General features: G+C 34.6%; 1 protein-coding gene across 2 annotated transcripts in view; it reads left to right on the top strand.

Moving 5' to 3' along the window:
- The window catches only part of ERCC6 (ERCC excision repair 6, chromatin remodeling factor), a 44,146-nt gene that overhangs the window by 14,080 nt on the left and 11,973 nt on the right, over nt 1–18,093 (top strand). For both annotated transcript variants that reach the window (XM_021539296.2, XM_021539287.2), the window contains 6 exons: nt 585–710; nt 4,435–4,593; nt 8,511–8,646; nt 15,251–15,421; nt 15,856–16,032; nt 17,368–17,484. In XM_021539296.2, coding sequence (XP_021394971.2) covers nt 585–710; nt 4,435–4,593; nt 8,511–8,646; nt 15,251–15,421; nt 15,856–16,032; nt 17,368–17,484 — 886 coding nt within the window. The remainder of the gene's footprint in view (nt 1–584; nt 711–4,434; nt 4,594–8,510; nt 8,647–15,250; nt 15,422–15,855; nt 16,033–17,367; nt 17,485–18,093) is intronic.

Genomic DNA, 18,093 nt, shown 5'->3' with positions numbered 1-18,093 from the left:
GGAAGGTAATTCTCTAAGCTGCCCGGAGTCCAAATAAGTTGAGGCTGCAAACCACAAATCACACTGTAATTCCAAAACCTCATAAAACTCATTCTCTTAATAATGGCTGCATTACAAATTTAGAGCATGTTTCCAGCTGAGTCTTTTCTGTAAGATTATACACTGCTTCACTTTTCTCTACAGGAAGGAAGTTAAATTTAAGTGTTCGATTAAATTAATAAAATAGCTTTAGAACACCTAAACTTTATCAATTTTTTGGCAGAGGGGGGTTTAAGGGGAGGGAGATTTAGGAGTTTAGAGTTGCCAGGTTTTTTGGTGCTATTAGCTGTTGATTCCATTATATTAGTATTTTTGTCTATAGAAAATTAGAAAACCGTAACTAGCTATAAAACATGTACCTTTTGTAATATACCTTAATATATCAGACATTTCAAGCATTTACTTGCATAATTCTCTCCTCCGAAGGATTGCTATTTTAAATAATGACATCAGAGCATGTGGTTTTTTGGGGGGTTTTTTACTTGATCAAAATTCAGTGTCATTTCCATGCTATAATTGGATGTTGATTCCTTGTGTTACTCTAGGAAGTGGCAAAAAGAACGTTTGAAGGATAAAGAACATCAAACAGCTGAGGAACTTTCTGAAGAAAGTGATGTTGAATTTGAAGAGGGTTTCAAAGTACCCGGATTTCTCTTCAAAAAGCTTTTTAAGTATGTATTGTGTACTTTATTTCAATATTATGCCATAGTATGCTGTTAATAATATTAGTAGTAATAGTCATGGTGACTTCTAGATGACCTTTGCTGTAACTTTTACTTCAGTGAATGATGCCTCAACTTTTGCTTCAATTATTTCAGTAGGATTCTTTCTTTAAAAAAGATTTCAGAATCAAACTTCAAAGAAATAAACTTATTGTGAGCACAAAGTGTAATTATGTGAAGGTGATAACTGGCTGATGTGAATATTGTAAATGTGTATTAGCTAAACTATGAATTGGGAAGCTTTCCTTTTCTATTTGTATAAATGCATTCTTTTATTGATATATGCTTGCTCCTAATTCAGGTGTGGAGTGGTAGAGTAATTTTACTTTGAAACATAAGATGATGGCACGATGTGATAAAACAAAACAAAAAATAGGGTGTTTCTCTGATTAAGTGGAGTGAAATTTTCTGCCAGTAAAAAATATGGAGAACTTTTTCATTAAGTAACTACTGAAAGTCTTTTCAAAATAACTATTTGTAACTCATATTATAAAATAATCTTGAACATTTTGCCAGGTAAAATTCTAAAATATAGAGAGTGAATTCTTAATTCCTCTGGTATTTGAAAAACACTCTACAACTCATTATTTAGTTATTTAATGCTTAATTACAAATTTCAACATAAGTGTTTTCTTTTTCACTTTTTGAAAATGTAGTGCCCAGTGATGCTTTCATGTCAAAAAAAACCCAAAAAAACCCACCAAAACTACAAGTTAGCAGCTAACCAGTTAATTTTAGCCATAATCTCTCCCTTATATTTCAGGCATAATGGGCTTGAATTCAGTTTTGTTGGCAACATTTCACACAGCAGGAAAATCTTCTCTTCTCTTGAAAGCAAACTCTCTTGAAATCTTACTGTAGTAGAAAGCCCTGTTTTATAATGGGTGTGTGTGGTATCCTTTCCAAGAGAACCACTTAGTCTTGACCTCAGAGAAATTATTTCTGTTGTCCTGTAGTCCTCAGAAGGAAAGCTGTAGCTCTGAAATGGGATTGAATTAATGACTTGGTTGCTTGGACCATACTGAGCCAATATGTGGTCTCCAGTTGTTTATGCGAAGATACTGCACAAGAATTCATCTTGAGGACGGATGTGTGGTCTGGGCAACCCGAAGGGAAATGAAATAGAGCAGTCACTAAAAATTAATCTTGAAGATGCAAGCCTCACTAATGAAGGGTATCCCTGCAAGCATGAGTCAGTTGGCAAAACTTCTTAAGTGGTTAGAAAGATCAATTGCGATGAATGATTTGTCTGACTTGTAACTTAAATGCTGAAATCTCCAGTGTAGGAAAGCCCATGGTCAATAGACATTAAACTGTGGAGTTCTGAGCAAGTTTAGTACAAAACAGGGAAGTATATTGACGCAAGGACGTGTATAGCATGTATTTTAAGTGACCTTCCTGCATAGTTAAATTCCAAAGAAGTTAGCTCATGCTGGAAATAGGGGACCCTTGGGTTTGTTCTTTGGTAGGCCTGTTAAGGTGGACAGTCTCTTTCTTCCATGCATACTTGTCTGCTTTGCTAAACATTTGAGCAGGAGTAACATTGATGCTGCTGTGGAACAAAACTGATCAGACCTGCAAAGATTGCCTTATTCCATCTGCACTAAGCCTGCGAGAGTGCTCTCTCTATGAAAAAGAAAACAACCTTCATCAGTGTTTGCTTCCAGTGTGTGACTTCCCTGAGAAATCTGAAACACAATTTTGTCTCTGCAACAATGCAGCTGAACTCAGGCATCTACAGTGGTGAATTTTGAATGCATCACAGCATGATTGCTTATGTGGAATACAATACAATGGAACTATTTTGGAAGGCCAGCAGCACTTCCAGAATATTTTTGGAATTAAAAAAAAAAAAAAAAAACCACATAAAAATTGGTGCAATAAAAGTGTAAAGTTGAAAAGAATTAATTATCTTTCCAAATATTACCACAAAAATTGAGGCGTATGTGTTCCTTTATCTTCTGAATAGTTACATTGCATGTTTATATGATTATACGAAGACAGCAACCTGCATCTTTCATGTTTTTATATAACCATGGAGCACAATTTTTCACAAGCTTAATTATCTACTGTGAAGCTTTCTCAGAAGAAGGAAGGTGAGGGAGAAATATGCTTATAAATTAATCTAAATTTAAAGCTCTGTATGTCATCCTAAAAAATAATACAAATTTATATTAGGAAGTTATTGAATGATTGTCTTCTGAAGAGATATGCTGAACATTTGTCTGGGGGAGCACCTTCTGACTGGAATTAGGGTTATCTTCAGTTCTTTAATGTTTGTCAGAAGATGTTTTGTCTTCATAAAATGTAGTAAAGATAGCATCTTAATCCAATTATAGCTAATCCTGCAAGCCATTTCATAGTTGTTTTATAGATTGCTGCATTTTAAGGTGAATTAATTTCTAATAAAAGGGTTTCTTAAGGGCTTCGTGGCATAATGCTTTTGAGACACTAGCAGATAGTGTGATGTCTGAACCATTAGATGTGTTCTTTGATCATCTTTTTTTAACTACTCAAGCCATTTGTTTGTCTCCATTTAGCATTCTCTAAATCCATACCAAACTCATCACAAATTGATTTTTAATAGTACTTTGTAGACACTAGTGTCATTAGCTGTCAGTAGTCCTAAATATTATTTGTTCAAGGATAGAAACAGGATTTTGAAATGCACACAAGAAATCACCTAAAATGATTGACCCCTATTTAAAAAAAGGCATTTTGTTCTTTGCTGTGCTCTGCACTCCAGAAATGCATGCCATCAAGAACATTATCAGTAACCTTTTTTTTCCTGTAAGTTACAAGGCACTGAGGTGCTGAAGCATTTTTTTAATGTGATTTAACGGTGCGATTTTCCATTTATTTCTTTTGCTTTCAATTTAACCCCCACACATGGTATGTTATTCCTACTGGTCTCACTATTTCATATCATTATAAAAAGGTATGTCCTAAAGTGATTCTCAGCCCAGCATCTTATCTTAACCTTTTTAGCTTGCTGTCATAAATCTTGCTTTCTAGTCCACTTCTTTTAAGTGGAATGTATTCTACGTTGTTGTTTGTATGATTTCCAGTGAAGGACTGGGAGCCGAAACTGCCCTGATGCTCTCACGTAAGGCTTTGCTGTATCCCCTGCACTGCAGTAGTTTCTGTTGCTTAGCCTTTGTTTTTTTCTTCATTGAAAGAGATTAAATGTTATTAAATACATTTGTGTTTAAAAAAAGCATGATTTGGCAGATGTGATCAGTTTTTGTAGTAGAATATGAAGTCTGTACCCCTTACAAGTCAACCTTTTCCTTCAGTTCACGGAATATGTTCCAAATAATACTATTTACTAGACCCTTGCACATTGTCGTATCTGAAAAGATAATGCTTCATAAGAGTAACTTTCAAAGTTACTTTTAGCACTTAAAATATATATGAAATAAAATACCCTCTAATTACGATGACTGCCGGTTTAATTAGAAATGTTTTAGTGTTGCATAAAGAACAAAAGTCACATGTAATGTCTGAGTGCATCAAAAATGTATGACCTAGTAAATACAGCATTCATGTAAAACACACATCCAGCATGTTACAGTAACTGGTATGAGAACCTTGCCAAATGATTAATTCATGAGTACTTTCTGTTATGATCTGTATTATCAAACATTTGCCATCTTCTTTTTCCTTGTTTTAGGTACCAGCAGACAGGTGTTAGGTGGCTTTGGGAATTGCACTGCCAGCAGGCAGGAGGAATTCTGGGAGATGAGATGGGATTGGGCAAGACCATTCAGATAATTGCCTTCTTGGCAGGTCTGAGCTACAGCAATATGAGGACTCGTGGTTCAAATTACAGGCAAGTGCTTCTCTGCAGACTGTCAGTCTGTGGAGCTCAATTAATATTTCATCAGATGTATTACTGGTGGAGGAGGGTCCTGTGAATTATTAATGATATTTCAATTACAATATTCCTTTAATTCTTTTAGTGGGGGACATCAAAGGAAAAATTTTACGAGACAATGGAGCTGTAGGGCAGGAAAAATTAAACATGTAACACTTTTAATGAATTCCAGGCATTGATGCTTCATTTTGCAGATGAGCCACACTAGATATTTTGGGTCAATACAGTGTCTAAGGTTACCTTCCACAAATGGATTGTTTACAAACTCAATTACATTAATATCAATAGTTTACACAATATGGAATTTTAAATTAGATGTAATACCTTTAGTTCCATTTATTAAATTTTACATTAAAATATTTGTTCTGGCAAGCCACCAGGTAAATGTTTTACAGGAAGTAGCAAGCTGATTTGCAATGAAAGTTAGAGTTTCTGATGGGCAGGGAATTATCCATGCCAAAAATTAGTAAGAGTAAAAACCAGTAACTTATGTGGAGGAATTTCCGTCTGCTTTTATTTTATTTGTTGTTGCTGCTTTTAAAAACATATGCTAGTATGACTGGCCTTTTTAATAAGGTATTTTATGTTTTTTTGTTACTGAGCAATGCTTTAAAATTTCTCCTTCATAGGTGGAATTACTAGCAAGGTACTTGTTTGTGTCCTCAGATTTGCAAATGCACAAATAATTAGTACTTGATTTTTCTACTTCTGTTGGCCTTCTTACCTGATGTAAATAGCTACATGAAATTTAGCAACTATCACAGTACTATACTAAACAAAACTAATTCCTTTATATAGAGGTACATTTAAATTATGTTTAGCTTGTACATGAGTTGTGAAATAATGTTTTAAAGAGAAAATATCCCTGTTTTGTCTCTGGTTGCTTCCTACTATAATCTTAATATAAAAATAAACTCCATAGATCCTTCACTCAGGCCAGCTGTTTTACTTTAATATGGCTGCCTGGTTAAGGATGCTATTGTACAGATTATTTTATATTCCCTGCCCCACTTGGGAGACCACTGAGTTGATGGAAATCCTTCAGGGACGTTCTTGACACTGTTAAATAGCGCAAAACTACAGTAAAAGTTTGAAAAGGCCAAAATCAATTTGCCCATCTAAATTGCTGTGCTCTTTCTGCATTTAAGATGATGTGTTGAGTTTCATGTTTTGGCTGGTGCATGTCAGTGAGTCTATCATTACAGTAATTCCATGGGAGGAAACAAGGTTTAATATATTGGTGAAGCTTGCTCTGATTTTGTGTGTATGATGCTGTAAGGCAGACAGTCTAAACAGCTTCATCTTTCATAGTCCAGTGTTTTCCTCCCCTGGGCTGAGAAGGCAGTAACACTGGTTACCAGTAGTATGGTTAACTTATTTCTACTTGAAAGAGTGTAGTCTGACAGGCAGGAGACTTTCCTCTCTGCAAAGCCAGCACTAAGAGGGGACAAAGCTGTGTCTTCAGCACTGTCAGTGTCTTCCAGCCTAGCTTGGGTTTCCTTACCTTAATGTGTAACAAAAACCTTTCACTGCAGACTTGCCTTCATTTATTTGAAACATCAGATGAGAAACTGATAAGAAAGTTAAACGCTGGTTGTTTACCCATCTGTGCTCTTCAGGATACTGAGGCATAAATATAAACAGCTCAATCTCTACTTTGAGTGGCAGAGATTAATTTCCATGGTGCTTAGGTAAATAAAAATCCATTGCCCCAGAAAAAGTGTGTTGCTCTTGCTGCCCCTTTCTCTTATTTTCACTATGCTTTAGTTACTGTTTCAGCTTGAAAACATGATTTGCCAGTCCTTGGAAACATTCTGTTATAATGAAACATGTTTTCCTGTGCCGACTTTTTGAGTGTTTAAAGATTATAAATACAGCATTAATACAGTTTGGTTTTTCTTGGTAGTAAATTGCAGGAATTGGAACTTACATGCAATTCCAGTTGCATCCAAATAAATAACAACAAATAAAGGATACTTGTGAATTTCGGCTTTATAAACCAGAAGCAACAGAAGAAGAAAGAGATTTTTATATATTGACCAAATATGACATTGACCATAAGCTATTAGTACAATGCAGCTGTGAAAAAGGGACAGAACACAATATGGCAATATATGTGAAGTAGGAACAGGGCAGTGTTATTATCTTAGTAAGACTTCGGTTTTGAATGTTTTAAGTGTCACCTTTGTTCAAGGAAAGCAAATATAAATTGGATAGGCAGCAGAGCAGATCTTGCAGTCTTGCAGTGATTAGGAGAATGAAGGATGCCTCCTAAGTGTAGCAAGCAGAAGTATATGATTTGTTTTGTTTTGTGGAACAGCTCAGACTGGAAGAAGCTAGATGACTCTTTTATATAAATAAATAAAAGCTCTCAGGAGAATAATAAAATGTTGGCTAGTGGAAAGTGGGTAGAGTCAGACTAGACAGAAGAGTTTTCACACAGCCAAGTAGGGAGGGAATGGAGTTTCTGAAAATTGATCCAACGAGGTGTGAACTCTTTGTGTAAGCTGAGAGGGGGGAAATCTGGATAAACCTTATGTGTGAGCTTGTGTGAATACAGACCAGGGGAATAAACAGATGTATTTTGTTACTACCCATGAAGAGTGAGAAACTAGTATGTTCTGAGAAAGCTGGCTTTTTTGCTGTGGGTATTTTTAAGAGCAGTAGCAGTGATTATTTGGGTTGGTAGCATAGTTGAAGTTATTTTTCATGCCTCCAAGTTCTTACTTCCCTTTGGATTGCAAAGATTTTTTTAATTAGACCACGTAAGGTTGTGTTACAGTATTTGTTCATAATAATCAATATCCAGGTTTGTTGTTCTGCATATGTATAAGCTTTTAATAAAGAGTATTATTTCTTCATGTCAGCAGTTTCTGAAGATGTTAATGAGTTTAGGTTTTTTTTAAGCAAGGTGTTGCTGGTGTCTGAGAAATCCTTTATTGCTATCAGTGTATGATCTTGAATGTATACTGTCATCTTTTGCATTGTTTATTTAGTGTCCCTTGGATAGTACATAGACACAGATCAGTGTATGATAACTGAAGTGATGGCCTTTGTTTGCAGAGTAATTTTTCTCCAGTTTTTAAAGAGCAAATATATTTGAAAAATAACAGCTAGTAACCACTACTTAATATATTTATTACAGGATTGTTGATGCTTATTTGTGGCAGTAGTATTTTTTTATTTGGATGGTGTGCAAGGATTTTTCCCTTCTTAATCTTAAGAGCAGCTCTGAACTTCATATACAGATAGACTTTGTTTCAGACTTCTTCAGTAATTCTCAGAAACAGTAATATAATTATGAATAAGAAAATTATGAGAGTTTGAGGCAAGCTCAGATCTCAACATGCATGGATGATATAGTCTGCACTTTAGAGTCCTTGTTTTATCAATAAACTATGGTGATGAAAGTACAGTATATTACCGACATGAAGCAGAACACCTGTGTGTAAGTTCATTTGTGAGACTCCAGCTACACATTCTGCACATTCTGTATAATAGAAGTAATAAAATAATTGCTTGTTAATGATTTCTTTTTGCTTATAGAAACAGCAGTCACTGAAACCTGATTTGTAATATCACAGGAGGAAGTTCCCTTATGCCTTATTGTTTGGAGCTTTTCTATTCCTGTTTAGTTTGATAGATGCATCCATTAACTGTTCAATGAGTGGATTCTTTTAGCAGTAACCTCTTCATCTTCCTCTAAAAAACAGACTTCCAGGAAAACAAATTGCCAATTAATTTCCATAGCTCTCATATTCCACTTAAACCATAAAGTATGTCATTTTAATATGTGTGTATTATAATGAGCCACTTAATACAGATTATTTATTTCACATTAAGGGTTTTTTTCCTTGAATATTCTATTTTAGGTATCAGGGATTGGGTCCAACAGTGATTGTTTGTCCAGCTACTGTGTTGCATCAGTGGGTAAAAGAATTCCATACTTGGTGGCCTCCATTTAGAGTTGCTGTGCTTCATGAAACTGGCTCTTATACAAAGAGTAAGGTAATGATTGACATTCATTTTGAAATTCTTGAGGCTTTTTTTTTTTTTTTTTTTTTTTCCTAGCCAAAAAAATGTCCCCTGCTGCTTAATTGCTTAATGCTTCTGTGTAGGAAAGGGCTTCTTGTGCCCTTTCTCTGAATGTATTAAAAGAACAAAAAGTCCCTTGTCTTGTATAGATTTCATAGTAAACTGGACTAAAAGGGGGTTGACATAGAATACATGTTTATTATGATGAAGACTTGTATTGCCTGAACCAGTTAAACATAGTAACAGGTTTCTTGCTTGAGTTTTCCTTGTGCTGTAGTCCATGCTAGGAATTAAACTACACTGCTTGTACATCAAATAAATGCTTATAACACATGTGAATTCTCTTCTTGCATTTCTTTGCATCACTATGTCATTGATCCAATATCTAATGTGTTTTGCATGCATGGGTAATTTCTCTGCAGTTGGTTGCTGTCACTTGGTATCACTCACCAGTTGTTTTAAGGAGTGCCCTTTCTGTCTTTCAGTTTTCTTTGGCAGTCTCTTCATATGCATGTTCTTAGTCTGTTTCTTAAGTTGGAAAGCCTGACTTATCTGAAGTTTGAAACTTTGCAGGAACAAAACAAGGAAAACTTAGATTTTTATTTTCCCTTAGTCTTATATTTCAAATGTTTAAATGAGTTTTCAGGATTCAGCAAAGCATTTTAAAATTTCTCTTTAAATATTTATTGAATTTCTTGTAATAACATTAAGATTATATGGTGCTTAATTGCACTTGATTAAACGTATTCTGAAGTAATTGATGCAGTTACAGTACATAGCAAAAAAGGAGTAGCACACTCTAATGTGCTAATAGCTTCCTGTTGTTCAATTAATTTGGTGTGTTTTCAAGCCCTAAAAATCTGTTGACCTCAATAACATGGTTGCATGTCTTCCTAAATTAAATAATGTGTGCTTATTTTGGGATATTTCTTAATAAATGGACTTGACAGATTGACTCAAATTTTTCCATCTGCAGGAATAGTAAGGTTTTTGAGATTTCACCTTCCCACTGTCATCCTTCAAATGCCTATTCAAAACTTAAAGATGCAAGTACTTTTGGACAGATTTAGAGAACTGAACCTAATGCCTCATCTTCTAAGAGCTACAGTAGTGCTTTAAACAGGTGTCCCTGATAAGGTCTTAACCACATGCACATTTTTTTCCTAGATGCCTCTTAATCAGAAAAGAGCAAGCTAAAGTAAGGAAAAAACCCAAATTTCCTGTTTCACTCCCCCCTATGCCTACAGTAAAAGTTTGCTGCTAATAAATTAGCATAAGTAACACTTGTGCACTGAAAATATATCACATAAAATACAGGACAGGTGATTTACTCCTGCCGAGGATTTATTTTCAAAATACATTATGAATAATTTAGTTCTGATCTTACAACAATTCTGTTTGCTGATAATATCTGGCATTGCAGAAGACCACTTTTGCATATCTTAACTTTGTAATACTCATCCAGGGACCATTCTGCCCTTAAGTCCTGGCATAAGACATAAAAGAATAATTAAGTTAAATAAATATAAAAAAAGTGCATAAGTTCTTTGAGATTAATTTTACTTAGCCAAAAGCTAACTCCCTGTTCACCTGTAATCTCAATGTGGCACAAGCTTGTTTGGAATTAACTGACAATTCCAGGGTTCACCTGTTCTATTTGTGTATCCTAGTTCATCATAAAGTAAATGAGAAGAGTTTTTTGTTGGACAGCTCCAAGAGAGAATTGGGGAATTAAACTTTGTTACCAACTTTGGAGTGAGAAAGGTCATTTCAGCCTCTGAAGAGGCTACAGTTTTCTGAACCAGTGGAGGAACATTACTGTCCTCCAGACTAAATGGACATCAGACAGTGAAAATCTTAATGGATTTTGAGGGCTACCTTATCCTGTAGTGGCTGGCCAGCAGGTTGTGGTATTGCAGCTTATTATGTACAAGTGTATAGAAGAGGCATAGGTGATTTCTAAGGACAAAGATTAATTGTAAAACTATTGGATGAGAATTTTGGAGAAAAAGGGTTAAGGGTTAAGCAATGACAGATGTCCCATAAGGTAAGACAGTATTTCATAGCAGAAACACACAATAGCTGAAGTTTCATTTGATTAAATTTGATGTTTTAGGTGAGATAGATTTATGTAATTTTTCCCATATCATTGTCAGGAATCCTGTTAGCAAATACTAAATCTTTCAACATTGGTGAAATCATATGGTTTTATGAATAGGCATTTTCTGGTGTACCTTCTAAGATGCACAAGCATTGATGCAACAGCCTGTCTCCCAGTTCTTCAAAGTTGCCCACAGAGGTATTTCACTTGACAGTGAAGAGTAGGGAAAACATCTGTTCTGATTGTTGCATCAGTTGATTCTAGGCAATACTTCCCACATCTGTTCAGTTAGTGACACTTCTTTAGTGTTACAAATGGACTTTGAGCAGCGTGGTAAGTGAAAGACTCTCTGATTTTTACCATTTTACCAGTCTGTTTTGGTTTTCTTTGCAAGCAGTTACAGGATTTTCACAATAATAGTATGAAATGACAGTGTGAATTGTGAGCACCAGATTGGCAAATTTTGTCAGCCTGTTTCAGCTCAGTCATTGAGGCATCTCACTGCTAAAATATTTGTGGAGTTTTTAGCATATGCAAAGCTTCAAAAGAGACATATGTTATTCTTTTCCTAAAATAACAATGGTAGAAAAGTATGACAGTAGAGGAGGGAAGTATAAATTTCCCATTTCACCCCTTGAAGATTAAAGGTCTTTATCTATAAGAGAAGGCAGATTGGTATTTTAGATGATGGAAGGAAAACACAGTAGCAAGTGGGAGGGGTTTCCAAGACTTTTGAGCTTGTTGAAGGCATTTGGATGAAATGTAAAACTTGCTCTTCTTTTTAAATTATCATTATTTGTGATTACAGAATATTATTTAGCTCTTCTAGAATGATAAATGTGCTTAAGTTGGAGCAGTAGGTGGAACCAGATGTAAGTAATAATCTTTCCCTATGAAGTCAGCTTTCAGTTTGAACAAGGTATAGCATTTGTGGCTAAATGTCCTGTGGTGCCATCTTATGCTATTAAGCTCCTACTGTGGTTTATACTCAAATCTGATCTGTAAGCATCAAGTGCTCTGAGACCTCTAGGCCTGAGAGAAAAAAAAGAAGTAAATCTAATGTAGTGTATCACAAGTGCTTTTTATTTATGGTATAGAACAGAAGGTAAGGAGAAAAATTTTTAACAGTGTTTGGAAAAAAGCCTTCTGAGCAGAGAGCTTGTCCTGTTGTTTTAAAACTTCTGTTGGCACATGAGCATTTGTAAACCCTAGAATATAAGAGGCAACATAAACTTTGGTTATCTTGTTTAACATATGATGTATGGAAGGAGGCTGTATTTTTTAAGTTCAAGGCTGAACTTTTAATTTCTTAATCTTCAGAAGCTGTATCACTGAGGTTAACAATTCCTTCTGATGTCACATACTGTTTGTAAATGTGTAGCTTTGCATTCCCTTATTCTGATCAAATGCAGGACACACAATTCAGCCCTAGAAAGTAATTGTTAAGTTCATCTACTTAAAGATGATTTCACATATGGAAAATTTTAGACTTTCTAGCCTCACAGTAGAGTACATAGTCTACATGTAAAAACGTCAGTTTCAGAGGTTACAGTTACTGGCATGATTGCATATGGAACCTGTGCTTTAGCCAAAGGCTCTATTTCTGAGTTAAGGACCAAACTCAGATAAAATTAGTATCATGCTCCAAGAAGTAGCATTCTTGTTAAATATGTAATAAGTGTTTTAGCTCTTTTTATTGCAACTTTTACATTATTAAACATTATAATATTTTTTTTGAAGCCTCTTCGTGGTGCCATTTAGTTTTTTGTTGGGACAGGGCAATAATAAAGAGGTTTTATATGTTGAATTTATGGATCCCCAGGCCTAATGGTTGGTTATGAGATGGTGATAAACCTGCTGAAGCATGTACTTTTTGATTCACAAATAATATATTATTAGATAAGTGACTAGATACTATCTCTGACTTGCCTCAAAGATATCTGAATGTTTCTTGAATTTTGTATTCTTGTTAGTCTATGTCTTTAAGTTCCATTTTAACATGCACATTTCTGTCTAAGAAAATTACCATTTTTAATACACAATACATGGGAGTTCAGATTTCAGGTCCTCTTAAATATTTTTAAAAGACCATAAAAAAAAAAAAATCTTATTTCTGTAAGCATCAGTCCAAAAAATTGTTCTGTTTTTGTACCTTCAGAAACAAACTTGTAGTTACATTGAGGTACCAACAGGGAAAAAAAAGTATTTGCTTGGAGATATGTCCTTAGAATAAATCATGAACCTTTTAGATGCAAGAAATGGTGCTTGCCAAAATTCATCCTATCTTTGTACATCTCATGTGCTCCAGTGAAGACAAGGCAACTCCATCAATTTATCACCCCAGGCTGGGAGAAAATACTGTCCCTGAACTGTAAAGGCCTGAAGTACTGTGCTGAATAAAAATGCAAGTTCATAATTACTCAGTGTACTCACATGTTCCTCTATTCATTAGCATCAGATAAAGGCCAGAGTGCAGAATTTCAAAATTAGGTAACTGTTGTGTAATCTGGCATTAGTAGGATTTGTCTCTTTCAAGCACACTTTTTTAAATTTAGTGTTGCAGTGCATGACCTGAAATATTTCCTTGAAGTGTATTTCCAGAGAAAAAATAAAATTTAGACATGCCTTAATCTAATTAAACAAGAAAACTGTGGATTAAAGAAATAAAATTATATTTTAATATATATTATATATATATTTATATATTTTTATATATACAAAATATTGTAAAATAGCTTAAATTATAAAATACCACACCCTCAAGACTTTGTATCCAATATTAGATCTGTCAGCATGTTTTAAAATATTTAGAATTATTCCAAGAACTGGACTTAAAGTGAAGGCAACCTTGAAAAGGTACCAAATGCAGTAAAATGAGATTTAGTAATTGTTGTAGTGTGAGTTGATAAAATTGTGTTGTTCTGTTTCTTCATTGTCAGCACAAATCCTTGTTTATTAAAAATTTAGCTTGAAGGAAACTTTAATTAATTACAGGTTCAGTAAATCCTGACTAGGATTCTGCCTTGGTGTGTTTACAATGAATGGCCTTCATGTGCCTGTGTTTCACTTCTGTTCTCCCTGCTACCTGACAGCGTGATTTATGGCTGTTGTTTTCTACGAGTCCACTGTTTGCCCTCTAGGAGGGATTGGTCTCTTGAGCCTCCATAATAACAGCAGCACTTTCACAAAACATCTTTTAATGACAAGAGTGTAGCATTCTGTAAGTCAGGCTAATTGCAGACATACCCTATTAATTGCAAAAATTAGGAGAGGTTACATATTTTACAAGCTTTTAATTTTAAATCACCCGAGATGATTTGTCTTAAGTGTTTGGGTAGTGATGTCTACAATATTCTATGACAGACCATTGCTGAGACTCGAGAAAAGTTGCAGACTATGGATAATGTACCAGGTAGAATTAAGCTTTGGATGTCCACACCTGCAGAGAAATCCTACTCTGTCTGTAATACAAATTATTCTAAAGATCACATATTCTCTTGAGAGTCGTGATACCAACATTAATAATGTGTTGTGGTTTTATCAGGAGATGATAATCAGAAAGCAGATATTCTTGAACAGTTAAACTCAAAAGAGTATTTTGAATCTTGGGGTGTGGGTGAGCAAGTAGTTTTACAGTAAAAGATCATGGATATTGACACCATCTGAGTTTTTGACATGGGTTTTTCCCTTTTGTTTGGTTTTTTAATTGGTTTTTGTGGGTTGTGTTTTGATTAGAGGTACTTCTAGTAATAAGGCATTTGTCTTTACTTTAGTAAACTTGGTGGTTGTACTTTGTTTTTCCCTTCTCATCACCTGCTGTTTAAGTCTTCTAGATTTATACATGGAGGATAAATGCACTAAAGATTAGTCCTGAACACTGTCAAAAATTATATAGACTGTGCCTGCCCTACATAACTTGCAGCTATAAAGGCAAATAAAAACTTGGGGAAAAGCTAAAGGTTACAAGAGAACCACAAAATTTGAGGATTGATAGCAACTATCTTACTCTTATAATGGAAAGGTTAGACAGAATTTAGGATTAAACAAATAGATTTTTGTTTTTGTTTTTCAGTATTTCACTTGTTTAATTTTTCTCTAATATTATTGCTTGCAGTACACAAAGCTGGGTTTGTGAAGTGAATACAGGAGAACTTGAAGAAACTCATTACCTTAATCAAATCCAATGTTTGTTTTTTCAGACACTGCCTTTAAAAATTTGAAAATAAAAAACACTGTTTCCTTCTGACCAGGCTTTTAGTAAATTCTGATTTCCTGTAACACGGTATTCAAGTGCTTCATTCTTACACATATGAGCTAAGAATCATATAATCAAAATCTTGCATATACTTATTTTCTTTGCAAAGTAAACTATAGATCTGTTTTTATAATGCTTTTTATACATACCTTGGATAGCAAATCTCTGTGTATAGATCTGAGGATTCTGTCCCACTGACAACATGCACCTTTTGTTTTTAGGTGAAACTAATTCATGAAATTGCTTCATGCCATGGAATTTTAATTACATCTTACTCGTACATCCGTCTGATGCAGGACGACATCCACACGTATGATTGGCATTATGTCATTCTGGATGAGGGTCACAAAATCCGAAATCCAAATGCTGCAGTCACACTTGCATGCAAGCAGGTACTTTATAAAAAATAAATTTAGGTGCTCTGGAGGGAGGTTCCAATATCTAATAGCCTATCATAAAAATGTATGTTTGACCATTAATAAAAAATAAAAGCATACATCACAATGGTCTGTATTTGACTATTTAACTTATTTAACATTTTCAATGCATTTACATGGGTAAATTTATACAAGTATGGTAGAGGGAAAAAATTGGAAATTTGATATTGCATAGTAATTTACCAGTACTGATAAATGTCAGATTGCTGGTGTGCATTTTCTGCTAACAGTCTATTGCAGAAATCTGGTTTTTTTCATGAGTGTGAGGCCACATATTTTGACATGAGAATTTATTGATGGTGAAGTTTAATATCCTCTGAGGTAGAAGGCAGGATACACCAGGAACCATGAAAATAACTTTCTTTTGGTTTTGTGGTTTTTATTAATAGTTCCGTACACCCCATCGAATCATCTTGTCTGGCTCCCCTATGCAAAATAACCTAAAGGAGCTCTGGTCCCTCTTTGACTTTATATTCCCAGGAAAATTGGGAACACTCCCTGTGTTCATGGAGCAGTTTTCTGTCCCCATAACCATGGGAGGATACTGCAATGCCTCTCCTGTCCAGGTAAATGCATCCAAAATATAATTTTGTTTGAAGGGAACTGTTCCAACTCTTGCTGTTGTTTTTTAAACCAACTTCTGAATGTACTTAATGCTGTATGTTCTAGACACTAACCAAAAAGAGTTGTGTGTATGCATTACTGCTGGTTGTGTAAAAAACATCATTCAACTGAGACAGTTTCTTTTATACAGGAGTGCAGCTTATACACAAAGTTTTCTTGCCAAAAGCCCTAAAGTTTAGGTCATTAGAAGTATTCTTTGGTATGAAGATAAACAAATTGGAGTAGGTGGTGGCTGATCCCACATTTTGATGCATTTAAATAGAACTTCTCCTGTTTGCTGTCAAGCTTTGGCAAATTATGCAGTAAGAGGAATCCTTAAATCCAGTCTAGAAACAGTTTTTATTTTAGAAAGCTACATTAGGTGTTGGAAGTCTGGAAGTAGATAAACTAATTTAGAAAGCAAAAAATTACTTGGGAATTTATTTTGAATGTCTGTTAATCTTTGTAGTTGTGGTTCTCAGTATTGATGACAGCTTAAATATTTTTCCATTTTTAACTAGATAGTAAATAAATTGTCTGCATCATAATCTGCAAACTAGGTTTCAAATAAATGCTATTAAATTTGTATCCTTTTAACTGCTGTTCGTAATGTTTTCCATGCATGCATTGCTGAAGTTTTATTTTCTTTTCAAGTTTAAGTACTTCTCTTGTATATGTATTAGTAATTTACTAAGTTGGCCTTTCAATTGTTTCTGTATATCAATAATTTATATTGTTTGCCTTGTTTTAAGACAAATTAAGGTATTTTTAGCCATTATTACAGCTAATACCCATCTCACACATCCATTACCCCTTAGAGAACTATATACTCCGTTTAGGGCCAGAATGGCCTTTAGTTTCTGTGACCATGGGGATTTTCTTGTATCAATTTTTTTTTAATTCTCAAGTGAGCACTAATCTTCACTTATTGTCTGGTAACCACCATTGCTGCAGGCTTCTTTTTTGATCTTCAGTATATGTATTAGCACTTTTTCGTGAGGATCTTGGTTTTGTACAGATTTATACTCACTTCTTTCTTTGCTTTCTAAATTAAATCTCTTACTTTTGTTCTCTTTTAAAGAGAAATCTGAAGTATCTGAGGAAGCCTTACTTATTCAGTTTTATTGTTGCTAACATGAATTTCATTGCAATTCTTGTTGTATTGAACATGTAACTATAAATCCATGTAAAATAAGACATCTAATTTTATTAGGATTTTCCTGTTGCTAATTTTGTTAGTTGCTAGAATTAATGTCAAGAGCCAAAATACAACTTGTGCCTTTTCTTCCTTTTTTCAGGTAAAAACTGCATACAAATGTGCCTGTGTGTTACGGGACACCATAAACCCCTACTTGCTACGAAGAATGAAGGCTGATGTAAAAATGAGCCTTTCACTTCCAGATAAAAATGAACAGGTTTGCTTATTTTCACTACTAGATCTGAGTCCTTTCCCTCCCCAAAACACAATCTTTCATGAAAATTTGGAAATAATTTGTGCTAGTATCAGATAAAATGGTGGTTTAACTAAAGATAAGGTGTAGAGCTTTCAAGATTCATAGTCGTTCAGCATTGTACTGAGTATTAAATTACTGCTGTCGTGCAGGGTCTGTATGAGTTCACTTATCTAAAAAGTAAAGGATAGATGAAGTGTAGTCAGGGCTACTTAATACTGTCCCCTTGGGTCTCAAGTGCATTGAAATGAGTTGTCTGTCTGTTTCCTTTTCTACAGCAGGAAACAATTCCGCATTGTTTCCTGTCCTAGAAAGATTAATTTGGGCTGCAAATAATACAGAAATACCTGTCGGCAGTTGTTCATATTGCAAGCTAGCTGGCCTATACATTATAATAAATTTTCAAAATACTAGCCTTGTGGTCTGAAATTTGTTTGCTTTATTTACTACTAGGTGGTATGTTTCTTTAGGGAACATTTTCATTCAAAGTAGAGGAGGTTGAAAGTATTGGTTAAATGAAATTCCTACTAATAGTCAGTTGAAATTATTAGCTTCTTCTCTTCAGATTTCATT

The sequence above is a fragment of the Lonchura striata genome, chromosome 7, assembly GCF_046129695.1.
Source record: "Lonchura striata isolate bLonStr1 chromosome 7, bLonStr1.mat, whole genome shotgun sequence".
Classification (NCBI taxonomy): domain Eukaryota; kingdom Metazoa; phylum Chordata; class Aves; order Passeriformes; family Estrildidae; genus Lonchura; species Lonchura striata.
Note: the sequence above shows the minus strand (reverse complement) of the source record. Positions and strands in the feature narration are given on the sequence as shown.